Genomic DNA, 15887 nt, shown 5'->3' with positions numbered 1-15887 from the left:
CATGCAACTTTCCTGTTATGACCAAAATTTGGTACTACAACCTTGCTCCAGATATCTACTGTTTGAAGACTCCTGCTATCCCTTTCAGTGCCTTGCTGTTTGTATTGGCTTTCACATCTAAGATAACCAGATACTGACTTTCCTCTAAACTGTGTTCTTATTTGTTTTCTTGGAATTGGTCTATTAGCCAAATAGCAAGGCTTTCAACACTGTCTCCCATGGAATGCTCACAGCCAAACTTAAGAGCCATGGAGACTGGATGACTGGGCAGGAAGATGGATTGGGAGCCAGCTGAAGGACAGAGCTCAGAGAGTTGTGGTCAGTGGAGCAGAGCCTAGTTGGAGCCCTGTGGCTAGTGGTGTCCCCCAGGGGTCACTACTGAGTCCAGCCCTATTCATTATATTAATCCATGATCTGAGCAATGGGACAGAGCATACCCTCAGGAAGTTTGCTGATGATAGCAATTAACACCACCCAGTCCAACTTGGACAAGCTGGAGAGCTGGGTGGGGAGAAATCCAATGAAATTAAACAAGAGCAAGTGTAGAGTCCTACATCTGGGAAGGAGTAACTCCATGGATCAGTACAGGCTGGGGGCTGACCTGTTGGAGAGCAGCTCTGGGGAAAAGGACCTAGGAGTCCTTGGTGGACAACAGGATGACCATGAGCCAGCAATGTGACCTTGTGGTCAAGAAGGCCAGTGGCATCCTGGGGTGCGTCAAGAAGATGGTGGCCAACAGGTTGAGGGAGGTTCCCTTCCCTCTTTACTCTGCCCTGGCAAGACCACATGTGGAATACTATGTTCAGTTCTGGGCTCCTGGTTCAAGGTCAGGGACTTGCTGGAAAGGGTACAGACAAGGGCTACAAAGATGATGAAGAGACTGCAACATCTCTCTTACAAAGAAAGACTGAGAGAATTAGGGCATTTTGGTCTGGAAAAGGGAAAACTAAGGGTGGAAGGGGTGTGTCTCATAAATGCTTATAAATTCTTCAAGGATGGGTGTCAGGAGGAGAGGGCCAGTCTTTTTTCCATGGTGACAGGCTAAAGGGTAACAGGCACAAACTTGAACGTAAGATGTTCCACCTAAACATGAGCAGGAACTTCTTTAAGGCTGACAGAGCACTGGACCAGGCTGCCCAGAGAGGTGGAGCAATCTCCATCTCTTGAGACATTCAAAATGTGCCTGGACATGTTCCTGTGTGACCTCTCTATCTGAACCTGCCTTTCCAGGGGGATCGGACTCAATGATCTCCAGAGGTCTCTTCCAATCCTCACCCTTCTGTGAAATAGAACCAGGTGACAAGGGTGGTCCATGATTATGATTCTGAAGGAAAGACCTGGAAGGCCATTTTAAAGCATGACAAAGGAAGCAAGCAATTATTTGAACTGCAGTTTTGAAGTACAACACTAAAATGAAAGTAAAACCCTTAGCAAACTTTGCATACATTTTCCTACAGCATTCATGTCTTGACACAAAACTGGAATGTTTTCTGTTGCAAATTCCCCGGGGCAAGGGGCGTGTTTCTCTGTACATCACATGGGAGGGAAAGTGAAGTTTATTTTATAAGGAAGTTTTAATGGAACTTTTTTGGGATGCCTGTCAAGTGTTTTGTAAATTGTTACTACAGGAACTGGAACACAGGTACATTAAGAAAACATTTGTCACACAGAGAAACTCAATTGCAAAAATAGATTTACATGATAAAACAAGGATACTGGGAAACACGCCAACAGCCTTATAAGGCAAAGTGTTTGAATGGCAAATGAAAAGACAACATTAGTATTTAATGCAACAGCTGGCTTAACTAGTTTTACTAAGCAGACCTTATGAGTGGTCTAAAAATCTTTTCTTTCAAAAAGCAATGACAACAAAAGCCACAACAAAACCCAAAACTACACTTCCCCCCACCCCCAAATTATGTGTTCTAGACTCATCAATTTACTGCTACTGAGGAGCTATCTGTAGATGTAGTTTGCTCACAGCTCAGCACCACGATGGCTGCAGCAAGGTGGCTCTAAGTAAATGTTTCCCTGACATGTACAAAGAGTTTCAGGGACGTTTTTTTTGTCTTGCTTGCTGAGAGCAGCAAAATGGTTTTCTGCAGATCTGTATGAGAGCTTTTGATGCAAATGTAGTTGCACAGATTTTTAATGTACAGATTTTAAATACAGTTGTATAGATTGGGTTTATTCAAAACAAAAATAAACAGGCCACTGTTAAATAATCAGCGCACTTTATGTGAATATGCTTTTCATCTGTAGAGCTCAGGGAGCTCCAAGGCTCCTTTAACTGTAAAATGGATAAACATTTCACATTTCAGATACTGACTAGAGGAAGACAGAGCTGTTAATCACCTGGCCAAGATTCACATAGTAACAAAGGAGCCAAAACCAAATCACCGATCTAAACTTCAGAACTGGAAGTTTCAAACTGAAAAAGGGTAGCTTCAGATTAGGTATCAGGGACAAATTCTTTATTGTGAGACATTGGAATAGGTTGCCCAGAGCAGCAACACAAAAAAAAAACCCAAAACCAGCTAAGATCAAATTCCAAGGCAGATGCTTTCTAAAAGTCAAAGTAACTTTTACATAGGCTGGGGAGAGGCCATTCTCCTCCCATACACACTTGAAAGGAAATACCCATCATCCCTCTTTCACCACCAACTTAAATTAACTCAAACACATAGTCCTTTTACTCTGGTGAACTTTCAGTCACCTCCAATTCAGATTACCTGCCTGTACAGATCTGTGGAAATTACTGTTCTACAGCTTCTGCATTTGGAGCAGATTGTGACACTACAGAAGTCCTAAATTTATTATAAATGTGGTGGTTTTAGATAATTACTGGGCTGTGCTAAAAGAATCAAGGCCAGCAGATCAAGGGAGGTGACTCTCTCCCTTTGCTCTGTTGACACCTCACCTGGAGTCATGTGTCCAGCTCTGGGGCCCTCAGCATACAGGCATGAACCTGTTGCTGCAGGCCTGAAACACCACTCCTACGAGGACAAGCTGAGAGAGCTGGGGTTGTTCAGCCTGAAGAAGAAAAGGCTGCAAGGGGACCTTACTGCAGCCTTCCAGTAGTTAAAGGGGCCTCAAGAAAGACAGGGACAATCATTTTCTCAGGCATTATTTCAATAGGACAAGGGATGAGTTTAAACTGAAAGAGGGAGATTCAGACCACACACAAGGAAGAACTGAAGATTTTTTTTATTTTTTTTTTTTTCACAATGAGGGTGGTGAAACACTGGCACAGATTGTCCAGGGAGGTGATATAAGCACCATCCCCAGAACCATTCCAGGTCAGGTTAGACAGGGTTCTGAGCAATCTGATCTAGTTAAAGGTACCCCTGCTCACTGCAGGAGGGGTAGACCAGATGAGCTTTCAAGATTCCTTCCAAGTCAAATCATTCTATGATTCTGCCAGTTTTAATTATCGCAAGAAAGAATACAGTTAATTTAGAAGCGTAGAATATGCCTTATTCATTAATCAAGCTGAAACATACAATGGCTGTCTCAAGAATTAAGACAGAAGCTAACCTCTATCTCCCACAGCCTGATATGAACTTCTACCATCACATGCATTCATTTATATTTACACTTAAAAATGGAAATGTGCAATTTGTTACCTGAACCTCTGAATTAGAATCAACAGGTTGAAGCATAAACCAGTTTTCTTTTCCTGTATAATTGCATAGATCTTCTTTTTTGATTGACACCTTTCCTGGGGGGGGGACAACACAACAGGGACAGATAAGCATAAATATAACATTCATCTTAATATGAGAAATATTTAAATAGATCTGAAGTTTGATTTTTGTTTAAGTTCTCTTTCTTTTAGGTATTTTGTTTGGTTTTTTGTTGTGGTTTGGGGTTTTTTTTAAGCTTATGATGTTCTATGAAAAGCTTATGGAAACATAAGCTAAGTAAAGCAGAAAAATAGTTTATATAAAGCCAAATTAAGTTAAATATGATGTGTTATCTTGGATATCACTAATAACAAGATTAGGTAAAACAAAGAACACCCTTGTAGCTGGAAATAACGCAACAGAGAACAGTAACAGTGCTGCAGAATGTCTCAATAAAAAAAGAAAATTGAAAAGATGTTATTATACCCAAATTAGCTGGCATCCTGGTGCAAATGATTTCCTTCCTCAAACTAAGTAATGTGAACCCTTCTTTCATACCACTCTTACAAGGAGTTTTATAGCAGCCCTATCCAAAGAGCAGCTGCAGTAGAGCTGTTACACACTGAGGGGGGTGGAATCCACTGCCTTCAATTTTTCACCTACACTACACAAAGCATTTTGCAGCAACCTCTAAGTCACTAAGTTACACACCGCACAGAGATAATATAAGTAACTACATTTAAGAATTATTCCACAATTGTAATCACTGTGGAATTATTCCATAGTTCATTCTTTAAAGACCTACAGGTAGTGACAATTATTCAAATAGTTCAATGGAACAGAAGCAAGGGAAAAAAATTTTAAATGTGTTTAAAAAAAAAACAAGAATAGATGTGGCAGTTCAGGATATGGTCTAGTGGTCTTGGAGATGTTGGGTAGATGGTTGGACTTAATGATCTTAGGGGTCTTTTCCAACCTTAATGGTTCTATGATTCTGCATAATTGTTGTAACAGTTTTCTTTTCATACTCCTAATACCATTTCAAATAAATGTCTAAAAAAATAAATATTTTAATATAATAAAGCAATGAATCCAAATCATGCTTTTCAAACTTTAAAGGAACATTTGATTTAAGTGCACTGTACACTGTGTTTTAAGATCAATTTAGTAACTGTGCCCTTAATACTACAGATAGTGACACTGAAACCAACCAAATGTTATGCAAGATTCTGCCCCTGTATTCAGCACTGGTTAGACCACACCTTGAGTACTGTGTCCAGTTCTGGGCCCCTCAGTTCAAGAAAGATGTTGAGCTGCTCGAATGCATCCAGAGAAGGGGAACAAAGCTGGGTCTGGAGCACAAGCCCTGTGAGGAGCGGCTGAGGGAGCTGGGGTTGTTTAGCCTGGAGAAGAGGAGGCTCAGGGAAGACCTCATTGCTTTCTACAACTACCTGCAGGGAGGTTGTAGCCAGGAGGGGGTTGGTCTCTTCTCCCAGGCAACCAGCACCAGAACAAGAGGACACAGTCTCAAGCTGTGCAGGGGGAAGTTTAGACTTCATCTTAGAAAGAAGTTCTTCACAGAAATAGACATTGGCCATTGGAATGTGCTGCCCAGGGAAGTGGTGGAGTCACCATCCCTGGAGGTGTTTAAGAAGAGCCTGGATGAGGCACTTCGTGCCATGGTCTAACTGATTAGTTAGGGTTGGGTGATTGGTTGGACTTGATGATCTTGGAGGTCTCTTCCAACCTGGCTGATTCTGTGATGATGTAGACAGTATCCCAGAACCTACCTATGCGTAGGTCTTTCTGTAGAACACTTTTATCATAAATGTAGAAGGACAACCACTGGAATGTTCTTGGAATCTCAAAATAAAACTCTTCCCCAAAATAAGGGCTGAAAAGAAAGACTGAAAGTTAAAACAGAAAACCTCTTTATATAATTTATACAGAATACAAACCAACCCACTACATTTTAGTGTAGTCCTAGATGTTGGCCTCTAGCACTGTACTTACCTGTACAGCATCAAAGACACCCACAACCATTCATTAAAAGAACATATAACAACACTGCAAGTTAAAACTTCATGAGAACATACTATGTATGTCCAAAACCAGAAAAAAAGTACATAGTGTTGTCTCCTCTACCATTCAATTTTTCTGTCATGAAATAATTCTGCTTGTTTCTTCACCCACATGACATCCTGAGACAAGTTTCAGGTGTCTCTTTTTTCATTCAATACATGACTAAATTGCATCAGAACACAAATAATTACTTCAGTAGTGGACATTAGTTTAGCTTTAACTTCTGTGTCAAATTTAATGCTCAAAGATTCAGAAAGAAGCCATAAGCACTAGCAACTACACAACAGAACAGTGAAAAAGAGAAATGGTCATCTGAAGTACACACAATTTGCTGCATGCAGCAAGTCAGGAGAGGTGATTCTTCCCTTTTACTCTGATCTTGTGAGACCCCCACCTTGAATTCCATGTCCAGGTCTGGTGTCTCCATTATAAAAGAAGGACACAGAGCTGTTGAAGAGAGTTCAAAGGAGTGCCACAAAGATGATCCAAAGGCTGAAGCACCTCTGCTATGAGGATAGGCTTAGGGAGCTGGGGTTCTTCAGCCTAGAGAAGACTCCAGGGAGACCTTATAGCTGCCTTTCAATACCTGAAGGGATTCTACAGGAAGGCTGGAAGCCTGCTGTCTGCCTACAGGAAAGTGCTGTGATGACTGCTATACTATACCCAGAGACAAAGACTGGGGTTTTTATTTCCCACTATAATATCCTTCTGACACCATATTGCTACAATACTGCAAGCTAATATAAATATGATTATGTTTGGAACAATCAGTTCATAGTAATACCTACCCAGAAGAATACCAGGAAGAACGGGAAATTATTGCTACTCTATTCCCTCAAAAATAATCACAAAAAAGCACCAAATCCTTAAGGGCCAGTTGTTCATTAAATAAGCAAAAAAAGTAAGAGAAGAGCTAACTAATTTAAAAAACCATGAGTGAAATCCCACATTCTGTATTTCTATAATCAATTTTTCGAAACAAGAGCTTTAACTGCAGGAATTCATTATGAGGAATTTCACAGGTGAAAATCACAGAATTACAGAATGCATTGAGTTGGAAGAGACCTTTGAAGGTCATCTAGGCCAACACCCCTGCAGTGAGCAGGTACATTCCCAAAAATGCATTTGAAGACAACAGAGTGGGATCTGAAGAGCAAGATCAAGGAACTGATCCTTAACTTACCAGTTCCTTTTGTTCAAACACAGACCTTTTACCACAGGCTTCAAAGCAGGCAAATCAGACTTTAAACTACATTGAGAAACAACTTAAGAATTCTTAGTTGAAAGAAAAGTTTCTCAGTTTCTCTTTTTTTAAAAACTTTGTTAATTTTCTAAGCATTAAGTATTTCCAGTGTTAAATCCCCATTTTTTCTGGATCTATACAAATCTATGCATCCAATTATCATGAAATAATTAGTCTAGGATGGAGACTATTAATAGAGATTTCCAAATATCTATTTAGCAGCCATATCCTAGGACAAAGACAGCAAACTTCACTACTGTATTTCCTCCCGTATCAGTCACTTACAATCACTATTTTGACCTCAACATTACACGAAATCTCACATTTGGCAGGAAAAAGCAGATCTACAGTATAAGCATAAACAGAAGGTAATGAATTGCCTTATTTAAGCTGGGAAATTCTTCCTTACCTAGGTTACCACTGCCATATGAATCAGTTGTTCATGATTCTTTAGCAAAGTATGAGGCACAGAGGGAAAATGTAAGGTGAGTACAAAGGATTAGTACAGACATTTTAAAGTGGATAGAGAACTGGCTGACAGGGTACAAAAGGTTATACCAACAAAGAATAATTAAAATGGCAAACCTGTTCCTCAGGAATTCAGTAAGTTTAGTGCTTTCATTTGTGCCTTTGATGCAAGAACTTTAAAGACCATGACAGATAGAAAAGACGAAGATGGTGCTAATTCAAGAGAAGATGAGACTGCCATACAGGAAGAACTGGATTAGAGCAATACAGGAGATGAAAATTAAATGTGTGACATACATGTCTGCTCTTCCTTTCCTTCTTAAAATGTCCCTAGATCTGTCATTCCATAAAAGCTACATGAAAATTAATTTTTGCTATAATGTTGCATTCACACAAAGTTCAGTTTGAAAAAGAAACTGAATTTAGTTTAAACTAAAAACACAGGACACAGGCATCACAACCACTCTCCAATACCTCATATTTGAGCGCACATTTGAAGAGGTTCACGGACGCTCTTTAAACTTTCCAAAGAGAAAAAAAAAATACATTGTTTCTCTAGAACCACAGAAATCTCACACCATGTCAGGAAGTATTCCTTGAGTCATTACTCAAAATATTCTTCTTTCGCTTCAGTATTAATCCATGGTTTTCTAACTCTGAAAAGTCATTTGCTTCACATCTGCACTCTAACAATAGTCCCAATGCAGGTGGAGGCCCAAATCTATTTGCACATTTAAAAAATACATTCATTCATTAGTTTTCAGTCACTGTAGTAAAAAATAATTTTACTTCTAGTTATAGCACATCCAGATATGTAACTAGTGGATATTCATAGAATGCAATTTAGACTGTAGCTACTATAAATTTGCAACCCAGAACACAGTGATTAAAATAGACTCTGAATTACACATACAAGAAAAAGCAAGCAAATAACATAAAACAAGTAAATTCAAAGTTGCATTTATGATAAAAATTACACTGTACTACACCTTACTAAAAAAGCAATTTATAAAGTTTTCAGATTAATAGGGTATCAGAGCTTTCGTCTCCCTTTTCACTACCTCTAGGTTAGTAGGTATTCCAACCTAACACAGTAATAAGCAACAAGATGGTATAATTAATTTTCAGGAACAAACGTGAGTCTTTGTAACTACACACAATTCCTGTGCCCCCCAGCACAAGAAGGACATGGAACTGCTGGAGCGAGTCTGGAAGAGGGCCATGAAGATGATCAAAGGGGTGAAGCACCTCTTCTATGGGGACAGGTTTAAAAGGTTGGGGCTATCGAGCCTAGAGAAAAGAAGGCTCCAGGGAGATCTTAGAGCAGCCTTCCAGTACCTGAATGGGGCCTACAAGAAAGCTGGGGAGGGACTTTTTACAAGGGCTTGTAGTGACAGGATGAGGGGGAACATATTTAAACTGGAAGAGGGGAGATTTAGACTGGAGATTAGGAAGAAATTCTTTACAGTGAGAGTGGGGAGACACTGGAACAGGTTGCCCAGGGAGGTTGTGGATGTCCCCTCCCTGGAGGTGTTCAAGGCCAGGTTGGACAGGACCTTGAGTAAGTTGGTCCAGTGGAAGGTGTCCCTGCCCATGGCAGTGGGGTTGGAACTAGATGAATGTTAAGGTCCCTTCCAACCCAAACCATTTTATGATTCTCTGTGTAGTCAGCAGAGACAGAAAGGCACCTATGGGCAACAAGCGATTCAGAATACTGACTTCTATCTCCTAATAAAATGTTCTCAATTTTGTATCACCTAAAAAATTCTGGATTTGAAGGGAAGCAGGTGTGTATATCACTTAAGAGCCCCCCTCAAATCGTTATTTTGTTATAGGGAGATTTTTTCTTCCTTTCTTCTGTAAAGGAGTAACAGCTTTCTAATTTCATTAATTTTCAGTTAAACTTCAGTACTATTTAAAAAAATAATTGAGGGATCTAAGATGATTTATCAAGTTTTACTATACAGTTAATACCACGTGATTAGAGTACATAAATTTAATAATTCTTTAATATAATAAAAATGTCTGCATAAACATTAAATGTTACAAATCTCAGTTCTTTAGGGTTACAATTATCAGTATGTCAAAAATTGCACAGCAAAGATTTTCTTTTTAATATACATTGAGTTACTTTACTCAAACTGTCTAACTGAAAGGAAAATTTTAAGTTTCTGCTTTATCAATACAGCCTCTATCATTCTTCTTTGAAGGATTACTCAAATGAGTTTGTTTTGGTAATCAATCTCACTTGCATCCAGTTAAATTCCAAAAATTTTCTGCATCTGACTAGAGCAGTTACAGATCAGGAGGAAGAACAAAATGTTTGTTCCTGACTGCATGCATCTGGCGTTTGCTTTTCATGCAAAAGCGTAAGAAGGTTCTCAAACGATGCTTTGAAAAAGTAAAATTCCCTCTTTAAATTTGTAATACAAGCAGTCTGCTGTGTCTCACCTGGAAACATCTAAAAAGCAGACTCAGAGAACACACACTAACAATAAAATTACTGCAAACAACAAGAATTAAGAAAAATGCCAAGACTTTGTGGACAGGCTTTCTGGGTTTTATGAGTAAAGTTTAATGTCTCTTTCAGATAACTGTCACTTGGATATACTGAACAAGGCAGCTGCAAGGATGCCTCAGTATGGATCATCAGTGGACTGAAGAGTTTGGAGGCAAAATGCCTACACTGCTACACCTATGTTATCATGACCTTTTGGTCTGACTGCTTTCTAAGACTCTAAGACAGTGGCACAATCTACAGCCAAGCATTGCTCAGGGAGGCAAAACAACCTATTCTGTGTGAGTACAGGTGATCATTCACAAAACAAGAATTTCAAAGAGAGAGAATGTGGCCTGTTCAAGAAGATATCCGACAGCACACAACACTTCACAAAGTTTTAGTTCCCTCATTCTAGAAACAGGTTTTACAAGACAGATACTAAAAGCAAAATTCTACCAACACAGATCCACTGCATGTCTGAAGCAGGAAATGACCAGGAGAGCAATTACTAAGCAGATTTCTTTCCCTTGAAAGCAACCCGGCAAGACAAAGAATGTTAAGTGCTGTCCAGCATCACAAAATAGCAAAGTATGTTTCGGCACACTTAATTTTAAAAGCACTCTACTACTCACAAGACTCAAATCTGTCTTCAACTATGCACAATTTACACATGGCTGTAACATTTGAGTAGTTGCCACAAATTAGCTCTCATTTTAAAAAGGCATAAGCAAAAGCATACTGATGTACAGCTTGTTTTTATTCTGAACTGAGGCAGTCTTGATTATCATCTCCACTTAAAAATTAAGCTTACCTTAAAGATTTTTCAACTACCTGTGTACGAAAAACTTCTTCTTGGTCCAAGTTTATGGTACAGAAAAAGTCTCTCATTTTGTTGGGTACTAAGTGCTTGGCATCATCTGTAAATAAAAAAGTTACTCTGAGTATTGAGGGGGAAAAACTCAAAGTATTAGGCACAAGAATTTTGCAGTTTTAATGTGTGTCTGAAATTTACTTCTCCATTCATGCATTTCCATATTCATTTCCAATATGTAAGATCCAACAGTGTACAGAAATTGCTACACCCATTTTCATGTGGATTAAGAGGAGACAGGAAAAGGACAGCACACTGACTCATGAACACCACTTCCTGCAGCACCTGCACTTTCCCTTGAAAGGTCTCATCTTGGGCTTGACCCTGCATAGCTTGCTAAATCCAAGAAGCTTGCAGCCTGAGGTGTTAATGATCTGGCTGAGCTGCTGTTCACTTGGTATTTTCTCTGCTAAAGGACCTTACCCATCAAATCCTGATTTCATTTTCCAAAACAAACAGCTGATGTTAACTGACAGATTTCCAAAGGTTCACCTTTGAGTATATTTTCCTGTCTGGTCTAGTACCTAAGGGAAAATCACCTACTAAGTGCAACAAGTAGGGAAAGGAAGCTCCTAATGAAACAGGATGACTGTCAACATAGGAACACCAAGATGTGCGGGGTATTGATTCTAGTCCACTGCATTAACATACACTGGCTATCAGGCAGCCCTTCCAAGAAATGGTTACTTCTAAGTCGTTAGAGCAAAAAACAGTTCCCAGTGCTCCAACTGGAAAGTTCTTCCAAAATCTGAGTGCCACAGACACCTACATTTATTTACAGCAATACTGTCCTTTGCTTAACACTTATTTCCCACCGGATGTTTGCTTCCCCTCTGAAGGTCTTTGAAGACATCAAACAGAGCCTTTTCACCTTTTATTCTGCTAAAAGAAAAAAAATGAGAAGCTCTACTGCTATTTTCTCGCAGAAGAGGTTCCTGATCAGGAAATAGCCACTCTGTTGCACTTAAATTCTTATCTTAAACACAAGCAAACAGAACTGTATTCTGCATTAGGACCTTTTACAGTACCATTCACCCTTATCTGCTACTGGAAATACCTGTTCCAATGAAATGAGGAATTACCTAAACTTTATGGAAGGCCTTAAAAAGTAAGAGGATGAAAACTATTTCAAAGTTTTAATTACTTATGTCTGAATAACATATCACCTCCACTTTCAAAGACCTCAGCTTGAAACAAGATTTGAAGTGTCATATAAATGTTCCCGTTTAAAAAAAATCTGCAGATATGAAGCACAGTGGAGTAAGCTTCATTGTCTATGCTGTTAAGATGTAAAATCAGAACTTTATTTTCTCTTTCTCTCCCCACCCTTTTTTTTTGTTGTTGTTAAATAAATTATTACAGTCTTGAAAGTTAAGCAATGTCTGGTATTGGAAAGGCTACCACAACAGTATCTGAGTAGAGAACATGACAGTTTAACAGGAACAATGATTGTACTTTGTGCATGGTGTTTTCCAAGTCAGGAATATGTACAGTGATGGAAAGCATGAACAGACACTCAAGTAACTTCCACAGTTAAAACCTGTGCTCTCAAAAGCATCAATGAGCTCTTCATCAACACAGGTACAGGAAAAGAGGAAGTATACACATTAAACTTCACACACACAGATCGAGAAGCATGAACAGAACCATCAGACTCCAAAAAGAGACTGAACTCAAAACTACCCTTGAGATCACATCAAAAGGAAAGCAACTAAAATCACTTACTGCCTAAAAATGTACCACTGTATGTCACAAAATGAAAACAGAAGCTACTTAAGTTATACAGCATAAAACACCACACTACGAAATATGCCTAAATATACACCGTATTCACATACCTCTGTAAAGTGCTTTGGTCATCACTATGATACATGAAATAGAGACACCCACACATCCTAAAGAAAGGACAGAGCTTCAGTGGATTTCTGGTGGGAATCTGATGAAGTACAATACCACATTTTCCAAAAAAAAATTTATGGGGGTCTTAAGTTGGTAAATCCAGTTCATCTTGCCCCTTACTTGAAAACTGGAAGCAGGAGATTGGCTGCAAACACAAGTAACCCACAAGAAAAAATAAAAATGTACGTGGGACTACAAATGTGACCCTACTCTGTTTTTTCACTGCTAAGTATGTAATAGCTACTTAAACCACCTTTAAGTATATGCCTTAATTCTAAATCTGTTGTTGTGATTTATACATCATCAGTAACTTTAGATTTTATCATTGGTATATTCTTAAACAACAGCATAAGTAAGAACTTACTGCAGAACTGACATTACCTCATTAAAGTTACCACACTCCCTCATGCAGCACATATAAAAGTGGTCAAGGCCAAGGCTGGTAGTAGTGTAAAAGCCAACAAAGCTCAAGCACCAAGACGCACCCCACCTGTATGAAACGTGTTACCAGAAACTCTCACAGATTATGAACATGAAGCTTTTCCAAAGCAAGATCTGTGAGGGAACTGGGATCGTTTACTCTGGATAAGTCTAAAGGGAGACCTTACTGCTCTCTACAACTCCCTGGAAGGAGATTTGCGGGGGGGGGGGGGGGGGGGGGGGGGAAGAAGGGGGGTGTCAGTCTCTTTTCCCTAGTATCAGGTGACAGAATGAGAAGAAATGGCCTGAAATTGTGCCAGGGGAGGTTTAGACTGAATATTAGGAAAAATTCCTTTCTTGAAAGAGTAGTCAGACATTGGAGTCACCATGCCTGGAGGTGTTCAAGAAACACACAAACATGGCACTTCAGGACATGGTTTAATGGCCTTAGTGGTCTTAGGTTGAAGGTTGGACTCCATGATCTTAGAGGTCTTTTCCAACTGAAACAGTTCTATGACTGCATTTATTATTGTTCATTCAGAAGGTTTTCCCCTAAAAAAAGCACATTAGTAAACTACTAGGAAGAAGTGGAAAAAAAAAACATATTTGCTGTGCAAAGAAGCCAAAAGAACATCTAGGAATTAGCAGATTTTCAGGCTCCCACAGCATATTTAACTCTTATCTCTTTTTTTTTTTTTAAACAGTTTTTGTTTTGTTAGAAGAAATAAGTAGGCTTACAAAGTGACGTGTCTTGAGGCAGCATGAAAATCCTCTTTTATTGCAGCTATTACTCCCACTAATTTTCCAGATGGGTGCCTAGAGTTCTTACAGGTTCATCTTTGGCAACCAGCTTTCTATGTAATTCCCAGGATGCAGGTCATAGTCTGGCATACCATTACTTTTGCCAGTTAACTGAATAATCAAAGTTACAATACAACAGCAGTCTCAATCCAGAACACGTAAATGGGACAATAAAACTGGTTTCAACATAAGTCTCAAGATATTTTGGCTTTTGTCTTTCAATGCTTAATGGAAAACTTGTGTCAGGTTCAAGTAGTACAAGATATAGAACTCCTCGAATGTCTACTGTTGAGAACACCCTCATGATAAAAACTAGGAAACAGAAGGGTGACAATAAATAAACGAGCTTCAGTAATTAATGCCTTTGTTCTAAAACTAACAGTATTCTCTTTCAAAGGCAGATTGACCTGTTATTTCTGTGACAGCTGCTAACAACATAAGATCTCAGTGTGCGTCCAGCCTTGCCTACTCAAGTGGCAATCATACTCTCACTAACACCCTGGAGCGAGTGTACTTCCAGCTTCACTTCATGCAGTCTCGTTTTTTTTGTGTCCCAGTCTTCTGTTTACTGAATACACCTTTGTGTCTATATTGCATGAGATATTTAAGTAAACATTACTCCATTCCTACATCAAACCTAACCCTTCAAAAGACTTTCACAGCCAGTTCTCAGTCCCAGTGCCGTGCCAAATTCAACTTGTTTCACTTCATTCTCAAAAAAAAAAAAAAATCATCTGCGTGAGAAAGGAAATAGATGGGTTGCATCTGAATTGTATGAATGTATTTCGATACCCCGTCAGGAAGCCGCTGAACATCCTGTTTCTCCTTCTTGCTTTGAAGTCTTCCTGAGCCGTACCACACTATCTGTTTTCCTCCCCGGTCCCTCCTCTCCAACTCATCCTCTGGTTTCCGACGTTAGTAAACGTATAGGTATTTTTAATCATCACTTCCTAACCACCAAAATAAAGTCACCAGCCTTTCTCGCGGCCTCCCCCTCACTCGCACACACACTACACAAAGAAACAGAAGCATTAATGACCGTTCCCAGCACAGCCCGCTACCACCGACTTCCTGCACATCAGTAATTTCGCAATTTCTTCTTGACAAACAGACTCCGATGCCCGAACTCTGGGCGGGTGGGAGCATTTCTGTTCCCCACTGACTCAAGTAAACGCTCGGAGCAACGAAAGAGTCCCAATCCCTTCGGTGCTTCGCCAGGACCTACATCCCTCTCTTCCTTCTTCCCTCCCTCCCGCCCCGGGGCCGCGCAGACCCCGGCTCGGCCTCACCCACCAGCACGTGTCAGACGCGCCTGCCACAAAGCCCCTTCCCGGAGCCGCCACAGTGAGGCCTGCGCCCCCGCGGCCTCCCCCGCTCCACTAGCCTCTCCTGGGCGCCTAGCCCGAGAAGCACCGCCGTGAGAAGCTGCCGCCCCTCAGCGCCCCCGCGTCCGTGTCCCGCCCGCGGCCTCAACACCAGACCCAGCGCGGCAAAAGAAGGAGAGCGGCGGCCGGCGCAACTGGGGCGGCAGCGAGCACCTGAACACGGCGGCCCCGGAAGCTCGTCCAGCCCAGCCCAGCCCAGCCCGGTTCCGCAGCAGCCCGCCCTGGCCACAGCACTGCACTTACAGATCTTCCCGCGGAGGTTCTGCAGCACCCGCACCTCATCGCCGCCGTCTCCGGTCGCCATCGTGCCAGCGCCGCCTGCGCAGTGCAGTGGCCGGTTGGGGGAAGGGAGCGGAGCGGCTCGGCCCCACCACACACCACCACCCTAACTGCGCCGGCCGCCGCTGTCGGGGGGCACCAAAGACCGAGGAGAGGCGGGGGGCGTTGGAGCGCATGCGCGATGGACACCGTCTCCCAGAAGGGCCTTGCGCGGTGGTTCCGCCCTCGCTACGGCTGCCGGCGGGGCCATGCCTGCTTAGGCCCAGGTCCAGGCTGAGGCAGCTCCCGTCGCGGGATCTCTGCGGCGGCGGGC

The 15887-nt window shown here is 41.1% G+C and overlaps 1 protein-coding gene across 1 annotated transcript in view; it reads right to left on the bottom strand.

Moving 5' to 3' along the window:
• The window catches only part of RASA2 (RAS p21 protein activator 2), a 42721-nt gene extending 27122 nt beyond the window's left edge, over positions 1–15599 (bottom strand). The window contains exons 1-4 of the mRNA XM_054385709.1: positions 15539–15599; positions 10731–10836; positions 5417–5520; positions 3627–3721 (exon numbers count right to left, since the gene is read on the bottom strand). Coding sequence (XP_054241684.1) covers positions 3627–3721; positions 5417–5520; positions 10731–10836; positions 15539–15599 — 366 coding nt within the window. The remainder of the gene's footprint in view (positions 1–3626; positions 3722–5416; positions 5521–10730; positions 10837–15538) is intronic.
• Between the last annotated feature and the right edge of the window lie 288 nt (positions 15600–15887).

This window comes from Indicator indicator, chromosome 13, assembly GCF_027791375.1.
Source record: "Indicator indicator isolate 239-I01 chromosome 13, UM_Iind_1.1, whole genome shotgun sequence".
Lineage (NCBI taxonomy): Eukaryota > Metazoa > Chordata > Aves > Piciformes > Indicatoridae > Indicator > Indicator indicator.
This window is presented reverse-complemented; position numbering and strand designations above follow the sequence as displayed.